At 39.1% G+C, this 27,733-nt stretch overlaps 1 protein-coding gene across 2 annotated transcripts in view; it reads right to left on the minus strand.

Annotated features, from left to right (window-relative positions):
• Window positions 1-1,802: 1,802 nt before the first annotated feature.
• The window catches only part of LOC110681196 (double-strand-break repair protein rad21 homolog), a 38,392-nt gene continuing 12,461 nt past the window's right edge, over window positions 1,803-27,733 (minus strand). The window contains exons 2-7 of one of the 2 annotated variants that reach the window (XM_021856978.1): window positions 22,739-23,097; window positions 22,397-22,684; window positions 21,466-21,678; window positions 14,322-16,166; window positions 14,089-14,253; window positions 1,803-2,994 (exon numbers count right to left, since the gene is read on the minus strand). In XM_021856978.1, coding sequence (XP_021712670.1) covers window positions 2,869-2,994; window positions 14,089-14,253; window positions 14,322-16,166; window positions 21,466-21,678; window positions 22,397-22,684; window positions 22,739-22,996 — 2,895 coding nt within the window. In that variant the 5' untranslated portion in view covers window positions 22,997-23,097 and the 3' untranslated portion in view covers window positions 1,803-2,868. The remainder of the gene's footprint in view (window positions 2,995-14,088; window positions 14,254-14,321; window positions 16,167-21,465; window positions 21,679-22,396; window positions 22,685-22,738; window positions 23,098-27,733) is intronic. The other variant, XM_021856984.1, reaches the window with a different exon arrangement.

Genomic DNA, 27,733 nt, shown 5'->3' on the forward strand with positions numbered 1-27,733 from the left:
CGCTCATAAGACCGGTAGTCCTCTATGGGCATGAGGCGTGGACTATGCTCGAGGAGGACTTGCAAGCTCTTGGGGTTTTCGAACGCCGAGTGCTAAGGACGATCTTCGGCGGCGTGCAGGAGAACGGCGTGTGGCGACGAAGGATGAACCACGAGCTCGCTCAACTCTACGGCGAACCCAGTATCGTGAAGGTAGCTAAAGCTGGAAGGATACGCTGGGCAGGGCATGTTGCAAGAATGCCGGACAACAACCCTGTAAAGATGGTGTTCGCCACGAATCCGGTCGGAACAAGAAGGCGTGGGGCGCAGCGAGCTAGGTGGATTGACCAGGTACACCAGGACCTGGAGAGCGTGGGTCACAGTCGAGGATGGAGAGAAGCAGCCATGAACCGAGGGAATTGGCGAAATATTGTTGGCGAGGCTTTATCAAGATAATTGATGTAAAGCCAAATAAGTAAGTAAGTAGTATTGGTCTAACTAAGCTATCCCAACCGTAGCCACTACCCAAACTAGGCAGAATTAAGCTTTTCGCAATCTCAGAACGAAAAAGACCAGCAGCGAAAAAAACATATAGGTATGTCTTAAAAGTCGCCAAAGGCGAAAATCACAGAATACACTGTGTAATACGCATAATGCGAAACCATAGAGGTGAAAATTTAAACTAAATTACAACGTATCCCACCCTTATTTAGCCTCGGGCTTGAGACTGAAGAAAGGCAGCCGATTATCTCGGAGAAACACAAAGTCACCTGCACTATTGCTCCGGGTAGCACAGGAAGGACTTGATACTGTAGAGGGCGCCCTAATACTCCACAGGCTCCGTTTGCGGTTAGGTTTTATTTAGACCCCCCTAACCATTCATTCTTAGGCACGGTAAGCTTAAAGCCGCATGAATTAGGGGTCACCTGTTAGGTGGACTTTTACCACCGGAACAGGCAGTCCGTAGTGTTAATTCTTAGCCTAATTCTTTTTTTTTTTTTTTTCGAAGTAAGATATAGCTTCTTGATGTTAAGGTGAAGATGTATCGAAACCAAACCTAAAATTTTCAAGAGCACTAATCTAGAGAACCAGACAGTAGTTTGAGCTTAAAACATAATCAATTGGTCAAGCTCTGGTATTGACCAAATGATTAAGTATTCAGTTTGAACGGCTGTTTCGTTCTTCAGATTTGGGCTTTTGAAAATTTGACACATTGCCAAAAAGGGCACCCTTTTGGCATTAACTGGAAGACTTCCCCTAGCAGAAGTTTATTTGATTTTCTTGTTTGCTCAGGTAATCACAATCGGTACCAGCTTCCCACTTCATTCCAAACATCCAGATGTCTTGAGAATTGTGTGGAAAATTTTCAGTAAAGAAAGTTGCAAGCAACGATTTTGGAGTTTTTTACTGCACTATCTAATTAATTCATCCCAAGAGTAATCAATAAATTGATCAAAATTTAATTAAAAAAAATGTTTTTCAAACATGTTCTTTCATGTTACACGACGAAATTTGCATTCAAATGCTTCATATTACTTGTTTTGGCATTCGGGTTCGACTACACGACGCATGAGGGACGCTTCTTTGCATTACGTCGATGGTTTGAATCTGGTATTCGCATAGGAATCATTCTAAAAAGACGTCCATCTTTTCAGGGAGGGGAGTCCACGTCCAGAAATCTAGAGAAACTATGGGTTTCATGTTTTAATCTTCCCATATCTCTTTACAAGACGCGTGGTTGTTGATCTAGAACTGGGCCCCCTACTTAACGATTCGTTTAGAAGTTGAACGATTTTGAATTTCTTTCGAAGAAATACTCACAAATTTTGGAAATATTGGCTTTATTTCAACTTGATATTTTTACAGCATCAGAAATATTTTTTCTCATAGATTTATAAATTACACTTCAAAGATCTACAAGTGCTTGTTCCGGTTCTTCCATACCCATCTATGACAATTTAATATGTAATAACGACATACCAGATCAGGTCATTCGTGAAGACACTATCGAAAGCGGTGGTGCCTTTTGAATATTTTATTTTAATTATAAATAAAATAAACGACTTTAGGTTACTGTTTGATGGATACTACTTGTTCAGTAGCTTCTCTGTGGAAAACTTGGTGCTTTCATGAAAGCGTTTTTTCAGGTTCCATGTTTGTAGGAAGACAAACATGAAAACTGAATTACGACGTTCATACTTTTTTCCTTGATTCAGGGTTAATTTCTAATTCACCGAAAACAAAACATTAACTATTTACATGACATCGTTTATTTTTTTAATTTAAAGCATACTTCATCCACTTCTTATATCCACATCCCATGCAGCGAATCAAGCGAACATAAATTATATAGCTACTGTTTTCGATCCAATAACATAACAAATAATCAGCTAACGAATACAATTCCTGACTTCAACAGATTGTTGGATTCCAATCGAAGAAATAAACCAATCTGTTAATCTTCTCATAGGAACCGAGTTTTTCTTATTGTTGACAAAAAATATATACAAATTGCATGATTAGACATTTTTATTAATAATTCATCATTATAGGGAATATCTTCTAATAGTTCCGATAAAAAATAAAAATGCACAAGCATCTCCAGTTTACGCCTAACCGACTAATGAAAGGGATTTGTTTAAGACTTAGGCGGCGTCCATTTATTACGTAACGCTAAAATTGGAAATTTTTGACCCCCTCCCCCCTACGTAACGCTTTTTGAATGAAAAATTTTAAATTTTTGTATGAGCCGTAACGCTTGAGCCTACTCCCCTCCTCCCCCTAGAGCGTTACGTAATTTGTGGATGCCGCCTTATCAACGTACGTTTTCGTAGTTACCCTCTGTTGTTTTTTTTTTAACTTAAAACTAATATAAAATTAGACGACCTTCTTACAGTATCGGATTTTCGAACAGCGGCCCCCGTGTGATTGTGATGTCCGCGTACGGTTTCGGCTGGGTAATCTCGAGGGCTTTGAACTTTTTCAACACCAACAGGGAGTAGAACTTTTGGGCAGCCTGCAAAGATAGAACGGTTTTGTGTGAACTAATATCTGCTTTGAGCGGAGCTTAGCGTTAATGATTAACGGATACCATGATAAATTATTTGATTTATGATGAAGCTAACGTATGATTAATATTTAAACTTTTTTTTTGATTGACTATTGATTACATTCAGTATGATTAAAGAACAACAGTTGCAGCAAAGAAATCCGAAGACGTATCCTTGCGGTATATGAAACCGTACCTCCCTACTAAGTGTAGCATGTACAAGACGCTGTTAAGACCGATAGTCCTCTACATACATGAGACGTGGGCAATGCTCGAAGAAGACTGGCAATCGTCAGGAGTTTTTGAACTGTTCCAAAACCTAGCTTGCGAAACATCAAACTAAATGATTCTGTGAACCCAATATTAAGAAGAATTGCTTCAGCATTTTAGGATGACTTGCCCACATGGTGGGTTGTTCTGGGTCTCGGTCATTTGGCATAAACGACATTTACATAAAGGTCATTTGGCATGATTTTCTGAAGTTGTTTGTTTGTGAATTAATCCACAAACCCTCACGCTCTTTTTTAAATTTCCCCTAAGATACGCATACCAATTTCGTATATGTGGCTGTTTTATCAGTATAAAGCCATTTAAACGTTTAAATTAAACCGTTTTGAACTGTTTTTAGTCATTTTAAGCCATTTAAGCCGTTTAAAGCCATTTCAAGCTATTTCAAACCGTTTTAAGCCATTATAAGCCATTTTAAACGTTTTAAGCTGTTAAGCGTGTTAAGCTATTTAAAGCAATTTTAAGCCGTTTAAACCGTTAAGCCGTATAAAACATTCAAAGCCGTTTCAAGCTGTTTTAAGCCATTTTAACCATTTTGAGCTATTTAAAGCCTTTTTAAGCCGTTTTAAACCATTTAATGCCGTTTCAAGCTGTTAAAAGCCGTTTTAAGCTGTTTAAAACCACTTTTAAGTCATTTTAAGCTGTTTTGAGCCGTTTTAAGCCATTAAGTCATAGAGACAGCTGATGAATCTATTCGGAAAACTCAAAATCAACCGCATTTGTAGGCGTATTTATTTGAATTATTGACAACTCTTGCAAAATCGCCTTTTCAGTCTCGGAAATTTTGTCAGGGGGAAGCTGCCAGAACAAAAAAATATCTGAATGTTTTCATTGATGTATTATGATAGAAAAATACTGTGAATTTGACGTTTTAATTTTGATTGCCGATAATATTGGAATAGAGCCGAAGACGTAAATTACCCTATTTTCCAAAAGTGTCCTTCAGTTGTTTACTCTGAAGATTTCTCGATTACATTTTCAAACCGACGTAAGTAACTTTCATACGGTTTTGAGAAAATTAATTAAGAAGAATCCCAACCTTTCATCTAAAACTGTTTTAAAATGAATCCCCTTTTAACGTTTTTTGACAGTGTACATCGCTTAAATTTTGCATGCAATCAGCTCGCGTTAAAACTCAAAGTAGTTCTTATCACTCCCACAAAAATTGTATGACAAAATGATAAGCCGTTTCAATCAGTTACTTTTGACGGTTTTGTGCCAGTGTAAAATCGACTCAAGTAGTGTTTTGTTTTGATTCGTGGTTAAGTCACTTTGTCTCCCATACAACGGAGTGGCGAAAGTAGCGGTTAGGTTGCGAAAGTGGAGAATCTTACTTTCGTCGTTTTGTAAATCCGGAAATTAAACGTTCTTAAAGTGAAAAATCGGATTAGTTTTCTTATTTGAATCTGTTTGAATAAGTCTTCGAGATTTCTTCAGAAGTTCGTTTAGTGATTCCTTTATGAACTTCCAAAGGAATTCCTCCAACATTTTTGACATAGATATCTTCAAGAATTTAACCTAAAATTTCTGTAGTATTCAACCAAGAAGTTTTTATGATCTCTTTGAAATATTCTTTCAGATTTTTTCAAGAATGTCCTCCAGGACTTTGTCCAGTGATTTTTGTATCGATTTCTTTATAGGATTTCGTCCAATAAACAAAACAAAACTCTAGAGAAAACTGCACCCAAAACTCTCCGAACAAAGTACGATATCGACGGCCGCCCCGGGATGGCCTAGAGCAGCTAAAGCAATCGGATGTCGCGGCTGCATACGCACAGCACCTCAAGGCTGCATTACCGGTAGAGGGTGAGCTGGATGAAGCCCCTCTTGAGGACTAGTGGAGTACAGTGAAGCCAACCATCAACGATGCAGCTGCGAGCAACGTCGGGTACGTGAAACAGGAGTTGTCGGAACAATTGGTTCGACGAGGAATGTAGGCAGGTTCTGGAGGCGAAGAATGCAGCGCGGGCGGTCATGCTGCTTCAAGGAAACCGACGGAACGTGGATCGTCATAGACGGAAACGGCAACAGCAGACCAGCCTCTTTCGATCGAAAAAGCTCCGCTTGGAGGAGACGCAGTGCGAGGAGATGGAACAGTTTTGCCGGTCTCGAGAAACACTGAAGTTCTATCAGGAGCTTAACGCATCCCGCAAAGGCTTAGAAGGCATTATGCTGTTGAACGCATCATGCCGATTCACGTCACCATTATCACCAAACTGTGTTCCTCTCTCTCATCAAAATCAAAGCAACGTTTTCAATTTCAAAATATGTCCTAGTTTCTAAGTCATTCTTTGAATTGTAGTTCTATTGTAAATGTTTATGCCTCTGGGAGAAGAGGTTCGAAAGGGACCTCACTTAACTCACTCCCAAGGGCTTTTCCCTGTTCCAAAAAAAAAGGCTTCGTGCCGCGAGCTAAGAAGTGCAGGGATATGGATGGGAGCATCTTGACGGACAAACGTGAGGTGATCGAAAGGTGGAAACAGTACGAAGGCGTGGGCAACGGAGGAATTTCCTACGTCAGTACTGCGGACGAAGGGACCCAACCAGCCCCCACTTTGAGGGAGGTTAAGGATGCCATTCAACAGCTCAAGAACAATAAAGCTGCTGGTAAGGATGGTATCGGAGCTGAAATCTTAAAGATGGGCCCGGAGGGGCTGGACATTTTATCTGCACCAGTCGAGAGGAACAATCTGGGAAACAGAACAGCTATTGCACGAGTGGAAGGGGTAATATACCACATCTACGAGAAAGGCGACAAGTTAGATTGAGAGAACTTTCGAACGATAACCATCCTAACGCAACCTACAAAGTATTATCCCAGATCATCTTTCGTCGTCTGTCACCTGTAGTAAACGAGTTCGTGGGAAGTCTTCAAGCCGGCTTCGTTGACGACCGATCAACAACGGACCAGATCTTTACTGTTCGGCAAATCCTCCAAAAATGTCGTGAATGACAGGTCCCTCCGCATCACCTTTCCATCGATGTCAAGGAGCCATACGGTAGTATCGACCGCATAGAGCTACGAAAAATCATGGACGAGAACAGCCTTCTCAGGAAGCTCACAAGACTAATAAGAGCAACGATGGAAGGTGTGCAAAACTGTGTGAAGATTTCAGACGAACATTCCAGTTCGTTTGAATCCCGCCGGGTACTACGACAAGATGATGGACTTTTGTGCCTGTTGTTTAATATCGCGCTAGAAGATGCTATGTAGGACCCGGGCTTAAGGTGATTACAAAGCGAAGCTGCAACTCAAATTTTCAAGTGCGCAAGATTGGAGAATCTGACAACAGTTCGCGTTGGAAATCAATCAAATTGCTTGCTTGCTGGTGGTGACCAATGGGATAAATTTTCAACGCGGAGCGCTGTTTGGGTCTCAAGCCTTGTGTTCTCGAAAATTTGAGGTGTGGCTTCCTTCTATAATCACCTTAACAGCCGGAGTACGGTTTTCACGAAATCCAGTCAATTTGTTCACTTCGCGGATGACATGGACATTGTCAGTCGAACATTTGAAAAGCTGACAGACCTGTACTGCCGTGAATCGCAAGTCAGTCCCATCTGTAAAAAGTAGGCATTGAGAAAATGGGCTGTGAAGTTTTCAAACTCGTTTTCCATACGAATATTCAAACAATTCCAGCGGATTGGAACATGTTCCAATCTTAATGAAACTTTCACAACTGGCTTGCCACTACGATATCATTCCGAGAAAAATATAAAGATGATCAAGTTACAAGTTACATTTTTGTGTTCCACGGTGCGGAACTCTGTAGTGGGACTGATATGCGATTACTTTTCATTATGGGACAATTTGACTTGCCGCTTTTTCCTATTTTTTCCGAACAAATCATATTATTTTATTAGTGCAGCTGAAAGAGCATTTGAAGAAATGTTGAAAACTGAACTCAACACAATTTTGACGAAAATGCAGATGGGACTGACTTGCGATTCACGGCAGTGTACACTCGTCAAAAACGCGAGGCAGAAAAAGTTGGACTGTGAATGCGTACATGCTAGTAGGTGGAGCCTAGCGCGACAGGGCTCGCCTAGGTAACAGTGTTACGAAAGACGGGGAGGGGATACATTCGGAGTACTCGACGACTTCGTCTACTTAGGATCCTTACTGACGGCTGACAACAGCGTTATCCGTGAAATACCCAGACAACCAGAAATCGCATGAAAGTTCACGTTATAACTCGTTTATTCGTACTAATTACATCAAACCCGCAAAACACCGTGGATAACTTCGTCAGATTGATAAGTTTCCTCGCATAAAAGATCTTTTTTCTGAGTTCATTTGTACATTTTGCTTCGTCCCGTATACTCGTACAAAGTAAGTCGAATCAATTCGTAGCAGCTGTCAAATCAACATTTGTTATCATAAGTAAAGTCGCATACGATCACAGGTTAGTTCGGTAGAATATGTATACACTCGCAATGTATGTTATTATTCATCACATAATATATGCACGCATATCGCCTCCACTTTTGTACGTAGAAGGCCTTTTCGCGACATCTTATAAGCGAAATTTTGCACATACAAAGCCTTCAGGTGATTTCGTTATACGTACATTTTGGTTGCCTGGGTACGAAGGCGCATAAACAGAAGTCTGACCTCCACAAAAAGCTGCGGTCAAAAAAGATTCACCCCCGCACCAAGTGTACCATGTGCAAGACGCTTATTAAGACCGGTAGTCCTCTAGGGGCATGAAACGTGCTCGAGGAGGATCTGCAAGCACATGGTGTCTTCGACCGTCGGGTGCTTAGGACGATCTTTGACGATGTGCAGGAAAACGGTGTGTGGCGGCACGAATCACGAGCTCGCTCAACTCTACGGCAAACCGTGTACCCAGAAGGGGCCAAAGCTGGAAGGATACGTTGGGCATGGCATGTGACAAGAATGCCGGACAACAACCCTGCAAATATGGTGTTCGCTTCGAATTCGGTTGGTACAAGAAGGCGTGGAGAGCAGCGAGGTAGGTGAGTGGATCAAGTGCATAGCCATTTGGCGAGCGTGAGGCAAAATCGAGGATGGAGAGATGTGGCCACGAAGCGAGTATTGTGGCGTGAAATTGTTGATTCAGTGTTATCTGTTTAGATGTTAACTAAATAAAGTAATGAATCTTCCCATGAATCCATGAAAAATCTTACAAGAAATTTGTAAAAGATGATTCGATAACTTCGCTGTTAATATGCAGAAATCCATACAAATTTTCTTCAGGCACCTCATAAGAGTTTTGCCATAGATCAAGGACTAGTACTAGTCCAACTAGTAATCAACAGTAATGACAAGACTTCACAATAATCAGTATTATCATTAACCCCAGAAATCCTCCAAATGAATTTTTTTTATAAATCTGTCCAGGATATCAGTATAGCTTCCAAAATATATGTCCGATTCTGTTTGTCTCGGGTTTTTGCCAACCTTTACGAATCTACTAATAATTATAAGCAAAATTAGCCAAGGATTTTTTTTTCTAAAACCTACTAAAAACCTTATTTGCAATCTATTAGAAACCTCTTCAAAGATTTCTCTGAGAGAACTTTCAATAAACTGATTAATTATCGATTCGATTTCCGTTAGCATTCCAGCAAAGATCTCATCTAACATTTGCCATGAATCTAAATAGAAATCTAGCAAGCATGTTCCCAAAAACCTTACCAAGAATCGCAAAGTTCCCTTCTAGAATTGTTTCAAAGATCTTAGTCGTTAATTATTGCTCTACCAACTCACCAAAAGTTAGTCATGATACAAAGTAAGAGTGACAGTTCTTCTTCTTTCTGGCGTTACGTCCCCACTGAGACAGAGCCTGCATCTCAGCTTAGTGTTCTAATGAGCACTTCCACAGTTATTAACTGAGAGCAGTTACTATGCCAATGACCATTTTTGCATGCGTTTAACGTGTGGCAGGAACGATGATACTTTATGCCCTGGGAAGTCGAGAAAATTTCCAACCCGAAAAGATCCTCGACCGGTGGGATTCGAACCCACGACCCTCAGCTTGGTCTTGCTGAATAGCTGCGCGTTTACCGCTACGGCTATCTGGGCCCTAAGTGTGACAGTACACCTCCTAAAAAAACAAGAAAGTATTCCTGGAATTGGTCCAGTGACTCTCGCATTGATTATTTCGTCCATGTTGATTTGCCTAGGATTTCGTCCAATTAACAAATATAACACCAGTGAATCATCCTAAGGTTCTTTCAGAAATGTTTCCTAAAGTACTTTGAATGATTTATCCAGGAATTCTTCCAAGGAGGATGTCTCCAATAAATTGTCACGGAAATTTTCCAGAAATTATGGGAGAATTTGTTTTTTGAAGAAATTGCATAAAAAACATTGGACGGATGGGAAGGAAAGATCAGAATAATTGTTACATAAGGTTTCAAAAAATTATGAAAATTCGTTGAATTTTTACTACAACAAAACGAGATAAATGGTTGGAAGGAGTACAGGAGTACACTACAAGAGTAATCCCTGGATAAATTCGTAGAACAATTCTTGGAGAAACTTCATACCGAATCTCTGGTTGACTTTATTGAGGAATTCCAGGAAATGTTCTTAAAAGATTTTCATAAATACACCCTGGAGAAACATCAGGGATAATTTTCGGAGGAATTTCTAGAGGAATTTCTCAAGCACTCGAGTAGGATCTCTGGAGAAATCAGTAAAAGAATTCCTCAAGCTTTTCCTCGAGAAAACTGAGAACCTCTAGAATTTTGCACCAGGAATGATTGAAAAAAGTGACTTTAGAAACCATGTTGGTCAAAAAGTGACTTGAGAAACCTTCCATTCAAAACAGAAACATTACAGAGACTTGCATTAACCCTCTAATACCCAAATTTTTATTTTCGATTTAAGTATTATTTTTCGTAATCTAAAATCGTTCTAAACACGTTTTGGGCATTTATTTATTTTTATTCACATATTTTTAAATTTTGGTTTTTGATTTTTTTAATTTTTATTTTTGAACATCCCTAGCTTTTTTCATTTTTCTTGAAGCCTTTTTAGTTGTTGATTTTTGGCAATAATAAAAATTTAAATTGTTACGGTATTTTGAATTTTTTTTTATATTTTTAATTTTTTTCGGAGCGTATTTTATTTTCCGTTTAACTAACGGAAAAACAGGTTTGAAATGATTTTAATACCACCAGGCTCTTCATTTGTGATAGGTTAATCGTAGAAAAATATTAAAGGTACGATTTTTTATATTACACGTTAAATGAAGCTCAGGCATTTGTAGGTTATATAAGAATGCAATTTTTCAAACAATTACTAAAAATACAAAAAAGTTTCAAAAGTCATAAAAAACTTTTCTTATATGCGTGTTATGCGTCAAGGTATAAGCCAAAAATAAAATCATTTTGATTTCCAAGCTACGAAAAAATCAACCCGGGAGCATCATGACAGCTGCGGTACAACGTCAATTTACCGAAAAATTTTGGTCCGTGGTACTGTCAAACTCAATGAAATCATGGAGCGTGCTCAAAATAGGGCGTAAACTAGAATTATGCTTGATGGACATAAAAAAGTTTTACATTTTTTGTTTGGCATTTGTAACATCATTATAAACGAGTGATCACCAAATAGCGATTCTCTAAAAGGATTTGTACGGTCATCGGAAAGATTTTGTATGGCCCACGAGCGAGTTTTGAATAGTGGTGTGATGTGGTCCGCATGCTGTAAGTTGCTTATAGTAACCGTTCCTTTGTTTACGAAATTATTTTTTGACCGCTTGGCAATTCAAAGCAAGACAAATTTGTTAGGGATCGTTCAAATATTATGTAACACAACAAGGGGAGGTAAGGGATATTTTGTAGTGTTTCGGTCCATACAATAAATTGAAATTTTCCATATAAAACCTGTTACTTCAGGGAGAGAGGGGGTTTAAATTGGCAAATTTCTTCGTTACGTAATATTTGAATCATCCCTTACAATATTTACGATAATCATTAATTTATGGGAAATTGACTGTAGTTATAAGCTTGAAATCAATCTGAGATCATATCAACTCGCAGTACATTTTCTTTTGCGGATTTGAACACTTTTTTTCTCATACTCACCACCAGATGTCTAAGTTTCAATCAGATAACTTATTGGATGAAGTATCCCGCTTTTACGAACGCTAATATCACCAAAAATTAGCCCACTTTTACAAAAAGGGATCTAATGATCTGGCGTTTGACTTGGGTCGCTTGATATGGACTTATCCACCGGTGCACTAAATTTACTCAGTCCAAGAATTTTGACACTTGACCGAAACACGTGGGAAGCATCTACGTGACCCGCTAGTGTCAAAATTCTTCAACCGATTGAATTTATCACACCGGTGGACAAGTTAATTGACCGGACCAAAGCCAAACGTCAATATGTTGGATCCCTACCAGAAAGTTAGCTAACTTTTGGCGGCCATTACCGCTTTTAAAAAGCTGGATAGTTCATCCAATGAACTTATCCACGGTCTTCTTTTCTTTTTGATTTTTTCCGATCTAAATATGTTTACATAAAATGACATCCACGCCAACACGAATGGTCACCGGATGAACAATGCGTGGTTGAATGTGCAACGAAATCGTTTATTTTTCTGTATACATCGCCCGCTATAAAGGTTTTTTTCACGCTGAAAGTTGCAGCGTGACGTCATCGTATATTAGTTCATAGGCTTATTTGATTGAAACTTAGACCTCTGGTGGTGAGTATGAGAAAAAGTGTTCTAATCCGCATAGAAAAAAAAACTGCAAATAAAAAAAATATCACTTTTCGACTTGATTCGATCTCAAATAAAAAGATAAGGACACCGTCTTCAGCCATTTAGCTGCACGGAATGTAACTAAACACTAGACGATGGCACAGTAGAGAAACATTCCTGACGAAAAGTTTCAATGGCTGAAGCGGGAATCGAACCCACACCCAATGACACGATGCGCATAAATGCCTAACGACACTAACCGCACGGCCACGAGGCCCACAATATTTTATTTTATGTTACGGCCAGCGCTTTCTTTTAAGGGCATAAAAGCGATCCACAAATCACTTAGGCTGTATTGTACCGTAATTTCTGGTGAAATTGATCATTTTTCACAGTTTTCTTGGTATGCTTTCTAAAATTTTTATCAATATCATACAACTAAATGCAGCAAAACAAGTACGACGGTGAACCTAATTGGCTCATGCACCGAAATTTTCTAACAAATGTGGTATTAGTACCAAAAATCAGCTCTAAAATTAAAAATCGTGGGATCCCATTTCGGGGTGAAATTGATCACTTGTCAATGTGATTATTGTTAGTTTTGAAATCAACCCTACATACTTAATTTGGGCCTCCTGAATTCAAATATGCTTGCCAAATTCTTAACGAGACAATATTTATGGAAATAATCTATCATTAAATTTCAAGAATACCGCAAAAACGCCTAAATGTAGGCAATTTTCAAAGGATTTCTGTATTTTGTAGCAGAAAATCAAATTTTACAACAAAACGAGCGAATTGGTAAGAGTTTCGATAGTAAAATCTGTTTTGGAGATAAATTTTTAGTATCCTCACAAACTTTCAGGTTTACACCATGTCCAACTCCTTGTTTAGAACTATAAGTTTATGGATGGCTATCAATTTCACACCAAACTTGATTCTGGAAATTTACATTATTTTCATAAAAAAACATTTTGTGACATAAAAAACTTCTTTTTACACAAATATACATTATTTAAGACAAACACCGTTCATTTACTATAGGTTGCAATGAATGTGGTGCACTATTAGTAAGAAATAAAATCGCTTGACACGGTGATCAATTTCACCCTACTGATCAATTACACCCGAATTTACGGTAAGTAATTTCTTATAGATTACTTTTCCGCAAAACAAAGCACTAACACGTCATTTAATCTTTTCACCGAACGAATTGGTACGCTCTTAAGTTCATTTGGTGCTTAAACTTGGTGATTTTATAAAATTTATTTCCATTGGCAGACGAAAATATCAGACTCGCCCTTATTTCATTTCATTCCATTCGTTGTTTTGCACCCGTCAACAACGAAACAAAATTCCGATCTGCCATAGTGAAAAATTGTGCCAGCAGCGGTGGATGGCCCCATTGTTTACGTTGAAAGTAGGTACGTGAAAATTGCGTTATCTGTCACTTCGCGGGGGGGGGTTGGAAAAAATACACAAAATTCCAAAGTGTACCCCGTCTAAAGGCGGGGTTGGGTATTAGAGGGTTAAGGTTAAACAGTTTGGAATCAACTTTTGGATTGCATTAAAACATCAAAGGCAGAAATCTCGCGAAGAAAACTTGGAATAACAGTGCACTTTTTAGCAGAAAGCATAAAACAAGAAGGTCCGTAACGTTTGTCAAATATATATTTCTCTAGTTTAGTGCTTTTGAAAACGTGAGTAGGAGCATAAGTTGGCCATTGTAGCGGTCATCTTTGAATTCCGAGGTGTTTCACCGTAAAATAGTGACCAATTCTCTAAAATTCTTGCTACTATTCTTGCTCAAAGTATCGAATGAAACTTTTACGAATATGAAAGTTCCGATCAAGTAAGGAAGAAGCATCTTAAAGCAGCTTGTACATTGCTTCACAGTGAACTTTTAAGGAATCATGCGAATAAGATTATAATAAGTTTACTGTGAGGTTTGTTTAGATGTTCAACTTGTGATTGAGATTATGATTGCTGAATAATATTCTCTATGATTATGATTGATGATTATACTGTAATGAATTTTAATGACTATATGAATTAATGTCATAATTAATCATTATCGCTCTGAACATACCTGTTTCTTATCGTTCCGATGCGTCATCTCCGACAATACCATGCTGTCAGTCTTCAGCAGACGCGACCGCACCGATATAAATAGTTGAGCGGCACGTTTGTTGAGCACACGCTCCTCGAACTGTTCAATGGTTTCATCCACCTGTTGCTCTTCGCTGACTTGTTGCTGGAGGAATAGAAGTAGTTGAATGTAAGCAATTGAAAATCGAAACGTTTATTTGAAGAAACGCTTACCCCGCCAACCGAATGTGGGAACTCGTAATCTTGGTTCCACTCGTTATGTACGTCTTCGTGGAGCGCTTCACGAGCCGGAGAAGCTGCATGTCCGTCGTACCCCAAGTTGGAGAAGTTCTCCATGCCTGGTTCGTTCAATATAGAAGAAACCTGATCAGCCGGTAGGTTCGGAATCTGATCGATATTCTCCAAGCTGGCGTGATGTGGCGTCATTCCACCGTGATCCAAACCATGTGGAGTCATTGCGCCGGGGAGTTCGGGCATAACATGGCCGGAGCTACCGTGCTGCAGTCCTGCTGGGGTCATACCACCATGATTCAGATCTCCTGGCGTGAGTCCACCGTGTGCCAGACCAGCCGGTGTGAGGCCGCCGTGTGCAAGCCCTGCGGGAGTAAGTCCGCCATGTGCCAGTCCAGCAGGAGTGAGACCACCGTGAGCTAGTCCAGCAGGCGTTAATCCTCCATGAGCTAATCCAGCAGGAGTAAGCCCGCCATGCGCTAAACCGGCAGGCGTTAGTCCTCCATGCACCAAATTTCCAGGTGTCATCGGTATGCTCGGCATTCCAGGTGTTGGTGGCATCATCTGTGGCGTCTGCATACCCAAATTGAGAGGCGTCTGTGGGCTACCAATATTACTAAGACCAGGAGTGGCAGGTGGAGGCATGTCAGGGTGGAAGCTTTGACACATTTCCTGATCTCTGAGCTCCATTGATACCGGCGTTGGAGGAGGCATTTCAACAGCATCTCGCATCTGGTCGACCGATGTCTGATCCAAATGTCCGGGAGTAGCAGGTGTGGCAGGTGTCATTGGAGTCTCTGGTGGCAGCAGCTCTTGATGTCCTCTTCGTTTCCTTCCACGTCGTTGAGTTACTGGAGATTCAGGTCGTTCAGGTTGTTGCTGTTCCACTCCAAGAACCTCCAAAGGACCTAACGCTTCAAATTCTTCAACTCCAATCGAACGCGAGGTCAGATGTCGCTGATAGTTCTTGAACATACACCGGGCGGGAATATCTCGAGATGGCAAAGCAAACAGTTTCTCTACTCCACCTGTTTCCTTCCAATACATCAATCGCTTGGTAGGTGGTGCAAGGTCCAATGTGGTTACGATATCAGTCGTATTTGCTAACTGACTCTTCATCTCCTCACCGCTAATGTTCTTCACCTCGTCGACAATCAGTTTTCGTTTACGCTTACTCTTAGTAACACCTTTCAGGGCAGATGCATCCACTGGTGCCAACGCAAAACTTTCTTCCTCGTTGTGCAACAAAGTCGTTTGTTCCACGTTCGGTTCTTCTGCACCAACTTCCGCAACCATTTGCTCGTCTTCTCCTTCAGGTCTCATTTCAGGCTCCTCGTGTGGTTGTTCCGGGACAACTGCACTCGGTACTGGCTCGACTGGCAACTCTTGACTAACAGGTGCCTTCGGTATACCATCTTGGCTAGTTCCCGGCTGTTGTAGATCCTCCAATAACTGTTGCGTCATGATCGGCGATGGAGGCCGCGAGTTATCGGTACTGGGAACTGGCGAAGGTGCACCTCCAACGTCGAAGTGGTCATCATCATCGTCATCGCTGTCCTCTTCCGCAGCGCCATGTTGTGCCTGAACGGGAGCGGCCGGAAGTTCCGGTTCCGGTGCCAGTGGGGCATCGGCAAAAATGTCGCCCTCGAAGAGACCGGCAGCAGGTTCTGCACCAAAGCCACCTTCGTCACCGAAGCCATCGTTGTCCACCTCGTGCGGATGATGGGGATCGAATGAATCCAGTACGGATCGGGACGTACCGGGGAGGGGCTCCTTCTCTTGCTCGAGATCAGGTGGCGGAGCAACCGGATCCGTGAATAGGTCATCCTGGGTGAGGGGGATGAGTTAGAAAAAAAGGTTAAACTTTGTTGTGGAAATATAATGTTATTTTTAGGAGGAAACATACAAAACTAATTTTTAGTAGTCATTCAAACGAAAATTTTAGTGCGGTGAAAACAGGTTTCCCCAAAAACTAATATCCCATACCATCACCATCGATGTGAAAATTGTTATCAGTTTTGTACATTCAATCACGCTCACAAAATTAATAGACGATGTAAGTACAACATATTATAAAATACTTACAAAAATTCGAAAATGTTCGTCCTCTAATTTCTGTTCATCTGTTCAAGGCAAGTTGCATTAACTGCTATCTATTGACGACAATTATTTTCATTCAACCAATTTGAGAATGCGGAATGCGTTGACAGATAATATGGGCTCATTATATCCAAATCACCCAAAATTACAAAATTTTAATTACCGTAAATAACAGTTATCATCTTTAGCGATGATGTTTTGGCAGAGAATCCGAACAGACTTTTCTCAGAGGTCACTTCAGAGTTCATTTGCATGATTTCTACAAGAAATCCATCTAAGTTTTTTTTAGGAATTTGCCCTAAACTTCATTCAAGTTATACTCCCAATATTGGTTCAGGAATGCATCGGGTGATTTCTATAAAGAAGCGATTTTCAGGGTGTACATGAACGTATTTCTTGATAAATCTTCAAAGTACGCACTGAAGACATTTGAGAAGCCCAAACGCAAATTTAAGTATACCAGGCAGGTGATTTACCGTCTAACAGGAAAAATACCACCGTTCGTAGAAAATTGGCTTGTTTTTCTGGCTCGAATACAATTTGTATGGAAAGACAAATTGATAAAAAAAACACTTCGAATTGATTAAGTATCTCAAAACTAAGGTTTTGTCACTTACATCCGTTTGCTTCTAACCCCCTCGTTTCTGAAGCTCTTTGTTAAAGAAATTCTATTTCGATTACTAAAGGATTTTTACATTATTAGCTAGGGGTCGTCCACAAACCACGTGGACATTTATGGGAGAGGGGGGGACGGTCTAGTCAATGACCACGGTTCATACTTTTTTTTTGTATTGTCAAATGACCACGAGGGGGAGGAAGGTGGTCTATAATTCGGTAAAATATGACCACGTTGTTAATGGACAGCCCCCTATGAAATTATTTGAAAATTTCTCCAAGATCCCAGAAGGAATAGTCCGAAAAACTTCGTCATAAAACGCTCTGGAGGTATTTTTTAAGAACTCCTGGGATAACCTCTGGGTATGTGATCTATCAAAGCAGCAGCCTTATTCCGGTCGAAACAGTTAAACCCATAACTTTTCCCATCGACAATAGTTCCTTATTTTAAACAATAAACTAATTTTACGTAAACGTAACTCAATCATATATTTTAATTTATAAATGTTACAACTAATCAGGTTTCCAACTTTCAGTTCACTATTTGGAACATCAAAACGACGAATGTTCATAATACGGAACAGAATATGACACTGTCTATAATATAGTGCTTGATCGTGCAAAATAAAAGGAGACATCGTCATAGTATTAGTATTATGTTAAATACAAAAATTCAGCAATTCAGCTTATAAGGCTGTTGGGGTAATGAGGTCGTTATGATTAGATTATTGAATTCTCGAAAAACTTTTAAAAAGGACCTATGTTACAATGAGAGATTCTCTCCTCTCGCTGTCTTTCGATTTTACCAGTGCAGCAATAGGGGACGGACCTGGTGTAGTGGATAGAACACACGCCTCTCACGCCGAGGACCTGAGATCGAATCCCATCCCCGAGATAGTCACTAAAAATGTTCAATGACGACTTCCTTCGGAAGGGAAGTAAAGCCGTTGGTCCCGAGATGAACTAGCCCAGGGCTAAAAATCTCGTTAATACAGATAAAAAAAAGTGCAGCAATACTAAAGCTTCCAATATGTTTTTCACTATAGATCGAAAGACAATCCGAAGTACCGTAGTCCGGGGTAACAGTTTTATATTTTTTAAACAAGTACTGCCACTCATAGCTCGTGACTATATACTGTATTTTGTTTTTTGAAAAATTTAAGCATGTTAGCTGATATGGGATAACATTGATCATCCATGTAAACAACGTTCTGTAATTTTGAAAATGTCGTTACTCACTTAAATCATGGCCCCTGAAGCCGAATATGATGTCCAAACGCTTACATCTCATTTACTTTCTGAGTTATTTTAAAATTAAAACACCTAGAACAGCGGAATATGCCTGAAGGTAGGCAATTTCCTAAGGGAATTCTACATTCTTAACAGTAATTCGTTAATGTTGCCTAATTGAACAAACTCATACAATTTTTGACAGCGGAATCGTTTTTGGCGATGTCATTTTTAGTGAGAACCGCATTTTCCTTGATCATATCGCTTGCAGAACTTATGTGAGACATGAATCTTCGGTAGTGTCATCCTTAACCATTGAAATCATTGTTTCGCAAACTTGACAAATTTACGCATAAAATTAACGCAATTTTTGCAAAAATCCTAATTTTTGATAGCTGATAAATTTAAGAAAGAGAATCAACATTCATGCTTTGGAAATGTTTCATCAATAAATGATGATACCAACTTATAACGAGATGAGTTATTCCAATCAATATTACCCCGCTGATCAATGATACCCCGCACGCTATGTCTGAACCAGACGATTATAAAAATTGAATGTACATCGGATTTTTTTCGCTAGAGATCAGTATTTGGTCTATATTTTCATAATCGGAAGGTTTTAAAATATTCCATCGGTGAAATTTCGTTTAAAAGGGCATGTTCCAGAGTTTACATAGAGTTCGTTCAAGTTGCTTATAGAGAATTCAAGTAGGAAAGAAGTTCAATTCAAATTTGTTTCGAACTTTTTAATTGTTGATGAGTTTACGAGTTACTTTGCCGAAAATCGGTTCTTTTAATATTCGTTGTGTTCTCATAATCAACGAAAAAGTTTCACCCAAACTAGATTTATACCAAAAGCGAACAATGGAGTACACTGCTCAAGTACAATCCGAACTATTCCTTTTGAAAAGTTACGCGGGAATAATTTAAGCATATACAGTAAGGGGGCCATGTGAATTGGTCCAAATTATTATGTATGGTTGTTATATAATATTCAGCAAGACCAAGCGTCGGTCGAGGATTTTATAGAGTTGGAAATTTCATCGATTTCTCAGGGTACAGAGTGTGTTTGTGCGTGCCACATGACATACAGATTCGAAAGTTATTAATTGGCAAAGAAAGTTCTCTGTGGAAGTGCTCATAAGAACACTATGCTGAGAAGCATGATTAATCTCAGATGGCATAAACAGAATTATATACCTTCTTTATTCGATCTTATTCCCTCTTTATTGATGAAACAATGTTATTCCAAATGACCCAGATAGGTAGATGATTTTTTTAAGAAGGTATAATGCAACCCAAAAACTGATAGTAACAAAGTGTTGTTTTGTGAATTTACATCATGTTTTACAATATGTCGTTTTAAATTCCTAATATTCTCGGAACCTCATATTTTTATTCATATAATGATTTTCTGTTAATTAAACAGCTTTGTAAATTGTCTGAGGATTCAAAGTTCATAGAGTTTCAAAATTTCCTTGATTAAGGAGCTTCAAATCTTTTTATAACCCTAAAAATTTTTGTCGATCCTGTACGGATTTTCAAGCCAGTTAATTACTTTAGTTCAACACAATGATGGAGACGAACCAGCCACAGGCTGAAAGTCTCGATAATAAAGATAATAATAATAATACTTTAGTTCAGTAACTGTTTGTTGTGTTTTCTATGAACTAACGTTTTCTTAGAATTCGTTAGATACACCTCGTGTTTGATGGAGGTACTCAAAACTTATTTTAGACTAAGACTGAGTGTTTCTTCAATTCGATAATTTATCTCTATGTTAGAATTTTTCAAGACAAAGCAACAGTTTTTTATTCTATTAAGAGAATTTTATTGGCATCAAAGTTCTACGTTTTTACAAACTAAGTTTGTACCCAACGGAAAACTATTTTACAGAGTTTGATTGGCTAGCGAAATTTGTGCAGTCATTGCTAGCACCATGATAGGCTTAAGATTTGAATTATAAGGAACACATTCCAAAGTAAAGATAGGGACAGGTGTAAAGCACAAAAGGTAGTATTATAGGGACTCCTTCCAATGTGTGATTACGAATAAACATCCATCATTTGGAAAAACAAAACGGAAAACGTGCAGATATCAAGTGATCATGCAGGCATTTGGAAGGCATAACGTAGCAAAAATTCCGACGAGCAACTTGGTAAATGAAATGTTTGCTTCAGGTCTGTGCAGAAGAAGAAAGCACAACAACTAATTGTTTTTGTAGTTTCAAAGATATAAATTTGAAAAATAACCTCTAAATTCTGATAATAAGGTTTATAATATGCGTGACACGTGGAATGACATAACATGACATACGGAGCAAGGCAGAGCGTGCTTCTCCGATTTTTATTCCAGGAGCACTTCCACAGTTGTTGAATGGAATGCTTTCTTTGCAAGAGTTGCAATTTTTACGCTCGCTGGGCACGGTGATAATTTTTATTCAAGGTATACAAAGTTATTCGCTACCCAAAATGATTCATGATCGTACACAAATAGAACCAAGACCACTTCAGTACAGGTTTGCTTCATAGTCACGGACGATACTATAAGTCTAAGAATATCTAATTAGATCACTTAAATCTACAGTTTTCTTATTGTGTGCCATTCCTCGACGCTTTGGCGAGCTAATTCATGCTGCACGACGATATTCTAATGATCAGTACACCTTATGATATTTAGCAGTACCCTTCATGTTAATGATCTCTAAACTAAGCGCTTTATTTCCAAAGAAGCTAGTACCTCCCATGTTAGCTACAACATCCAAGGCGCCAGGAAAGTCTTACATATTTCTACAAACCAGTGTTACATTCTATAAATATACCCCAGCACGACAATCGCAAACCATTTAGAAAAACAATTCAGGAAAAGCACGCAATGCCGCAGAATAGAAGATAAGCAAAAAAGAGGATAGAAAAGATCAGATCGTTTGAGCAGGATCTCTTCCCGACAGATAAAAAAAACTAACGTTGGGACCGAAACCCGACCCGGTGCGTTTCCATCGTTCTTCTTCGCTCTACTCAAAAGATTGTATTCGGGGTACTTTAGTTAGGATAAGCTCTTTCATACGATTGACTTAAGGGTTCAAAATTCGATTCTTCCCGATTTTTTTTATTGATCACGAAACAGATTTCGTAAGGGGAAAATCTCTCTCAGAGGAAGCAAAAAAAACTCTACTTACAAGATACTCGTTCCACCGGGTATCCTGCGGTGGCTGCTCGCTTAGCTCTTCGTACAAGCTTTTGGCACGAGCCCGAAGGCCCTTCTTATCAATGGGCTTATCTTTGCCATCGGTTCCACTACTGCCGGGTGCGTCTTCCGTCGCGGTACCATTCGTCGCCACCGCCGTCGTGTCCGCCTGATTTTCCAAGGCCACATGCTCCGCTTCCAGGTTCTACATCGCGAGCAGCCCCACCCCGTGGACGTTGGCGGTGTTGTTCAATATTTTTTTTTGGATTTTGTTTGGAGAGGTTTTTTGTGTGTCGGTTGGTGGTGGTTGGTGATGATGGTTGGTGATTTTGGCGCAAGTGAAAAGAAGAGTAATATAAACAACAGACAGAGAGAGAAGAAACAGGGGGAATCGATTATGAGAGAGCTCTTCCATCAAAAATCGGAACGAAATCGAATGTCCAAGCAAATTTCTTAGATATTTTCAAACAAAACTTTTACATACTCTACGAGGGAAAATAAATTGGGAACAACTTGCGAAACAATGCCTTGAAAAGACAGTTTTGAGCCGCGTTTAACACAACAAAACGGTACAAAAAATATGCGAAAAAGAAATGTTTTTGGCCTTATGATTTTTATTTTTGTTAAGCATGTTTTGTGTATTCTATTTTTGGTTGAATATTCCATTTAAACAGTAGTCTGAGAGAGATAGGAAAGTATTCTGGGAAGGTAGGATTTTTTTGGTTTCGAGTGTGCTCAGTTTGTGCGCTTTTCCGAATTTATTTTCCAAATGGTTTTTCATCAAATGAAAAGGAAAATAAACTTAACCGAAGAAGATCTTACAGGCTAGGTGTGGACTCAACATACATATACAAAGACAAAGACTATACAATAACACGACAGCAGTAGAATCTCGTCTTAGTTTAAGAACACACTTCACTCACCTCCATCGGTTCTTCGATCCGATCACGGACAATGTCCGGTGTATCATCAAATCCCATGTCACCGAATCCGTCGTCATGGATGTTCATCGGTAGAGTACCATAGTCTTCGCGCATGGTAATCTCATCTGCTCGCGACTGATTGATCGAGAAGTGAGCCTCGATATCTACGTCGTTCAATTCGGGCAGAGGTGTATCAAAATCATGAAACACCTCCGGAAGCGTAATTGCGTTTACCGCAGCTTCTCGGTGCTCCTCCGGCAGGTCAACCATTCCAGGACGGAATGCCATCTAAAACAACAAATTTCTTAGTCTTTTCATCATCAAAATCTTCTTTGAACTTACCTTAATCTTGACGAATGCTTCGTTACAATCGGCCAGCAGATACTTAGCCTTACGGGCGTAAATCCGTACGACTCCGAGCAGCAGATGGCCCGAAGTACGCAGGGCCAGCTTGACCTTCGGTTGCATGATGCCATCGACGGATTGTTCGATGTTGGTTTCGAAGACGTGCGCCTTGGTAATTTTCTTATCCCAATGTGCCGCCAACCAAATTCGGGCCAAAGGCCCTTTTTTGGCCAGCACAATGTGAGCGTAGAACATGGTTACGTACTTTTACTACTCGTATTTCTTTTTTTTTTTTTCAAATTGAAGGTGTTTGAATATTAAACTTCATAGAATTCGCACGGTCAATGATGAACCAGCTGTGAAATGAAAAAAACATACTTTAGGTTCAGTTGAAATGAAAAATCTAATAAAGAGCGTCTAAACTCGGTTTCCCTTCCATTGCATGACCAAATGCATCCGATTAATCTACGACGAGTTTTGTACTGTGTGATGCTTAGAAAACCTTCCGACGAAGATTTTTAAAATGCTTATAAATCTCTGCAGTGAAAACTGATCCGATATCTTCAGCACAATCATTAGAAATTGTTCATCGTATGATCGCGCAATTCACACCAAAACGATTTAAACCTTACTGTAAGAATATACACGACCCACCAGAAATATGGAATCGTATCATCTATTGCAACACTTTAGTTGAATATTGCAGCAGCACCCCGAAAAGTTTAGCATCACCCGTAAGCTATAATATGCATAATGCAATATCTCCAAATCCTTACTATCTACAAAGTTGCCGTCTTCAGCAATGTTGTCCAGAGGCCATGTAGCGTTCATTAGGTGGAACTTTGAATGCGCAATTTTGCCGCAACAGCGCTAGTGTGCATGGAAATTTGGTCATAAATATTCTACACTCTCAATAATTACAAAACAAAATTAGTTTAACATTTAATATTATTTCTCATTAGCAAAGTTTACACATGATCAAGTTTAAAACCTAAACCTGCTGTTGGGGCAGGTTCGCGATTTCCGTTGGAATTGGAACGGTGACTAAAACGGCCACTTGCTGTAGCTTAGTCGCAATGTTCCGCGGGAGTGGCTTTACAGGCTATTTCACTAGCAAAGCTCACGAAGTTGTCGATAACTTCTGCTCGAATTGAAACTATTCGCACTTAGAATTTCACTTTATTCACTTATAACTTAATCTCGATACAATTTAGGAATACCTTTTGGTTTGGAAGCTCAACTTGGAATTTTATCTTTAAGAAATTTAACTAGATACTACAACTAAGGCGCCGTCCACAAATTACGTAACGCTCTAGGGGGAGGGTCATACAAAAATTCCATATTTTTCTTACAAAAAGCGTTACGGACGAGGGGAGGGGGTCAAAAATTGTCAATTTTAGCGTTACGTAATAAATGGATGCTGCCTAACGATAAATAAATTTTATGCTACTCAATTATAGCACTACAGTCGACTCTCCACATCTCGATGTTCTACATCTCGATATCTCTCCCTATGTCGATGATTTTTTCGGTCCCTTCACCCTGCATACATTTTCACTCTCCATATCTCGATATCCTCCTTATCTCGATATCTCCCTATCTCGATGTGATTTTTGTTCCCAATTTTCTCTCCGTATGTCGATATGCCCATTATCAAAGGTAACTAGACTAGATTTTAGAGATTCAAAACAATTTGCGAAGACGAAATGACATCTGTTTGTTGTTGATTTTCCTGGCAACGGAGTGATTTTCAATCTAGTATTCGTTAAAAATTTGTTCTATGTCTCGATCTCTCCCTATCTCGATGGTCCCTTCGATATCGAGATGTGGAGAGGCGACTGTACTACCATCGCCTAGCACTCAATTGCAGTACTAGATCAGGTGAATTCGGCGCGAATCTATAGAAACATGTGGGAACTAATTGAGAACAAACACCAGCATAATTTAAAAAGTTGAACTATGTCAGAATTAGCCCTCACAATGTTTTTCCAGTGTGTTTCCTTCGGCAATGATCTGTTCCAATCACCAGAAAAATTTAGTGTATCAAATTTTTGCCCCCGGATGTGCATTTTGAATGGCTCAGTCTCCTAAATTCAAGTTGAAACATCACTGCAAGAATGGTAAGTACTCAGTTCAAATAAAATTCGGCATTCTAAATTAAGTGTGTAGCTTACGGAATCAGTGAGAAAATATAATTATTACCTCTTTCTTTTTCTTCTTGCAGAATAATGTGTGAAATTTGACGTTTAGTTTTGATTGCAATAACAATTTTTGGTGAAATTTTTAATTGTAGAGGAGTGTGCAAATGTCTATAGTACGCATTCAAATATGTTCCTATACTAGCTATATTAACTTATCAATGATCATGAGATAATTTGAAAACATTTTCAGGCTCTTCAGACCGGCACACACAATCCGATTGATATGTTATAAAAATACAATAACAACAAAATGTTTGTGATCAACACAGCTGATTTATTACTGACACATTACTTATCAACAAAGTTTATAATACTTTCGATGCGGAAAAGTAATTTTTTGAAGTATTAAAAAAGTTTTGTATTTTCCCATATAACAGAAAGGAAGCATTTTGTATGGAGACAGCAAACATGTTGAAAAAATCGGTTTGATCTAAATTTAGTCGTGCGATTTCAACCAAATTATGTCTAAAATGAAAGTTGTACAAAATCGCATGCTTAGTGGATTTGATCACAAAAATGTTCGATAAATGATACTTAAAATTTTATGTAAACATCGATAAAACCAGTGTTTTATACAACTTTGGCGACCTGTAGCTGAAAATTGTGACGTGCTGGAACATATTTCTGAACATGGCAACAGATTCAGCAATCCCAAATCTACTCAAGACACGTAATTTGGTCCTTGAGACACGCAAAAATGTTATTTTTGTTACGCTGTGTATTCGATGAAAAATCACCGTAATTCGTAAAATTTCGCCGGAATTACGGTGTTTTATTTCACCGAACTGTTCAGCTGTTGAGATTACGGTGAAATTCACCGTATGAGCTTAATGTGCAAGGCATCGATTAATAGAACCTGCTTGCTCGCCAAACAGTACTAGGGTGCTTGAAACCTCCTTCCTTTTGGCTGTCTTGGTAGTGTCATTCTAAAAACACACCAAGCCGTTTCCATAGGGGACGGTAGCCACATGGAAGGACGTTTCAAGTACAGTGATACCTCCATGAGTCGATGTTCCATGACTCGATATCGACTCATGGAACCATACTAAAAACAAAATTTCATGGTTACTATGATGGTCCCTAGATGCAGCTTCCCATAGGATTGCTGTTCCATGACTCGATATTTCCATGAGTCGATGGTCCCTTCAATATCGACTCATGGAGGTTTCACTGTAATACTGTTCCATATGGTATGCTCTCTTCAACATCTAATCCATTTTCTCTCGCCGTTCCCTTACGGTACTTATCCATCTAGTATTCATTGCTTTCTTCTCCACTCCATGCTCCGTCTTACTTCGAGCAAACTGGACCGATATGCCGATAAACAAATCCAAAATATGTTAGAAATAGTGGCAATGTAAAATAACCTTTCGTGAAATTGTTTGCGATTGTATTTGCGCAACGCACTTGCACAACTGCATTTTACTAAGTATGTATTACCTATTTTAAACAGTTTGAGAAACAGTTAAACACGTTAAAAAAGTATGCTGGCTGTGCAGTTTTCAATTATTCAATTTTTTTCACATTTCTCAACAAATTTGTGACGTCTTGTTCTTTTCATGAAGAGATACAGATTTCTCTTCTATATCAAAAAAAAAGTAAAATGATAATAGGAAATTAAATCAGTTATAAAATTGAAAAGCCCTCGTAAAATTTTTAATTGTGTGTTGTTCCGAGATTTTGACGTTTCTGTCAACTTTCAGATCAAAGCAAAAAAAACGTTTGTAGAATTCTTGAGAAGCCAGACATTTAGTAAAAAAGTATCCAGTTCAGTTTTCCGTGGTTTATCGATGCCTTAAACGTATTATATATGACACGGGTTCAAGCTTGACGCATTTGCTTATTAATTTTATCATAAATTAATTTCAGTTCTGACTAGCACTAGGAATTCAATAGGGTAACAACTGTTTATTTCGTTCTTAAACGCTAACAGTTGGCGCCAGCGTCAAAAAATACAGGCAACAACCTTTCGAACTTTCAGTTTCTTTCACTGGCCGCCGAGCGACGACACTGTTGTTTGTATTCCACCCACTGATCGCGCTACGCTGGATTCTCAAATTTTCAACACAAGCGCATGGAAGAATGCTAGTCGGAAACTGTCAAAACGTATGGAAAATAATGAAAAACGTAAATTACTTGCAATAAGGAACCTGGATCAAAAAAGTAGTAATAAGAAATCAAGTGTAAAGTGAATACATAACTTTTTGTGTTTAGTTCATCTTTCGTGGTGCTTTCTTTGCTTCAGGATTTCGTTTTTACTACCACTGAAAAAGAGCCATCTATTGGCTTTTTAGTTTTGAATATCGCCCTATTGCTCAATCTTTCCTCCCCTAGGACGTGTGATGGGTGGGCTTACCCCATTAGCACTTATATGGGAACCAAAGACATGTCCAGTCGGGGTGGTATCACATCAGGAAATATTTGTTTAATGTCGTGTCATCAACCACCTGGCATAGATGCATCAATCTTACGGATGTGATCCAACGGTTATCCTGTTACCAGGCATCGGGATAACAGGTGCCGTAGCCACGCTTTGATGCAGATAGGTTAGATTTTGTTTAAATGGTTATAATATTGACTAATGAGGAGAATGACTAAGGATCCATCGAGTAGAATGTGTTACAAATGTTAATTTGTTATGCTTCTCTCATTAGAATCATAATAAAAAAAACACATTTATTATGTTGGTATCATAAAACTACAACAACTTCATTCTCGCAAAATTATAATAAATAGATAGGGCTTAGGCGCGATGAAGCTTTATTTTGTCACCGAAAAGTGGATCCGGACA

Source organism: Aedes aegypti, chromosome 1 (assembly GCF_002204515.2).
Source record: "Aedes aegypti strain LVP_AGWG chromosome 1, AaegL5.0 Primary Assembly, whole genome shotgun sequence".
Taxonomy (NCBI): Eukaryota; Metazoa; Arthropoda; class Insecta; order Diptera; family Culicidae; genus Aedes; species Aedes aegypti.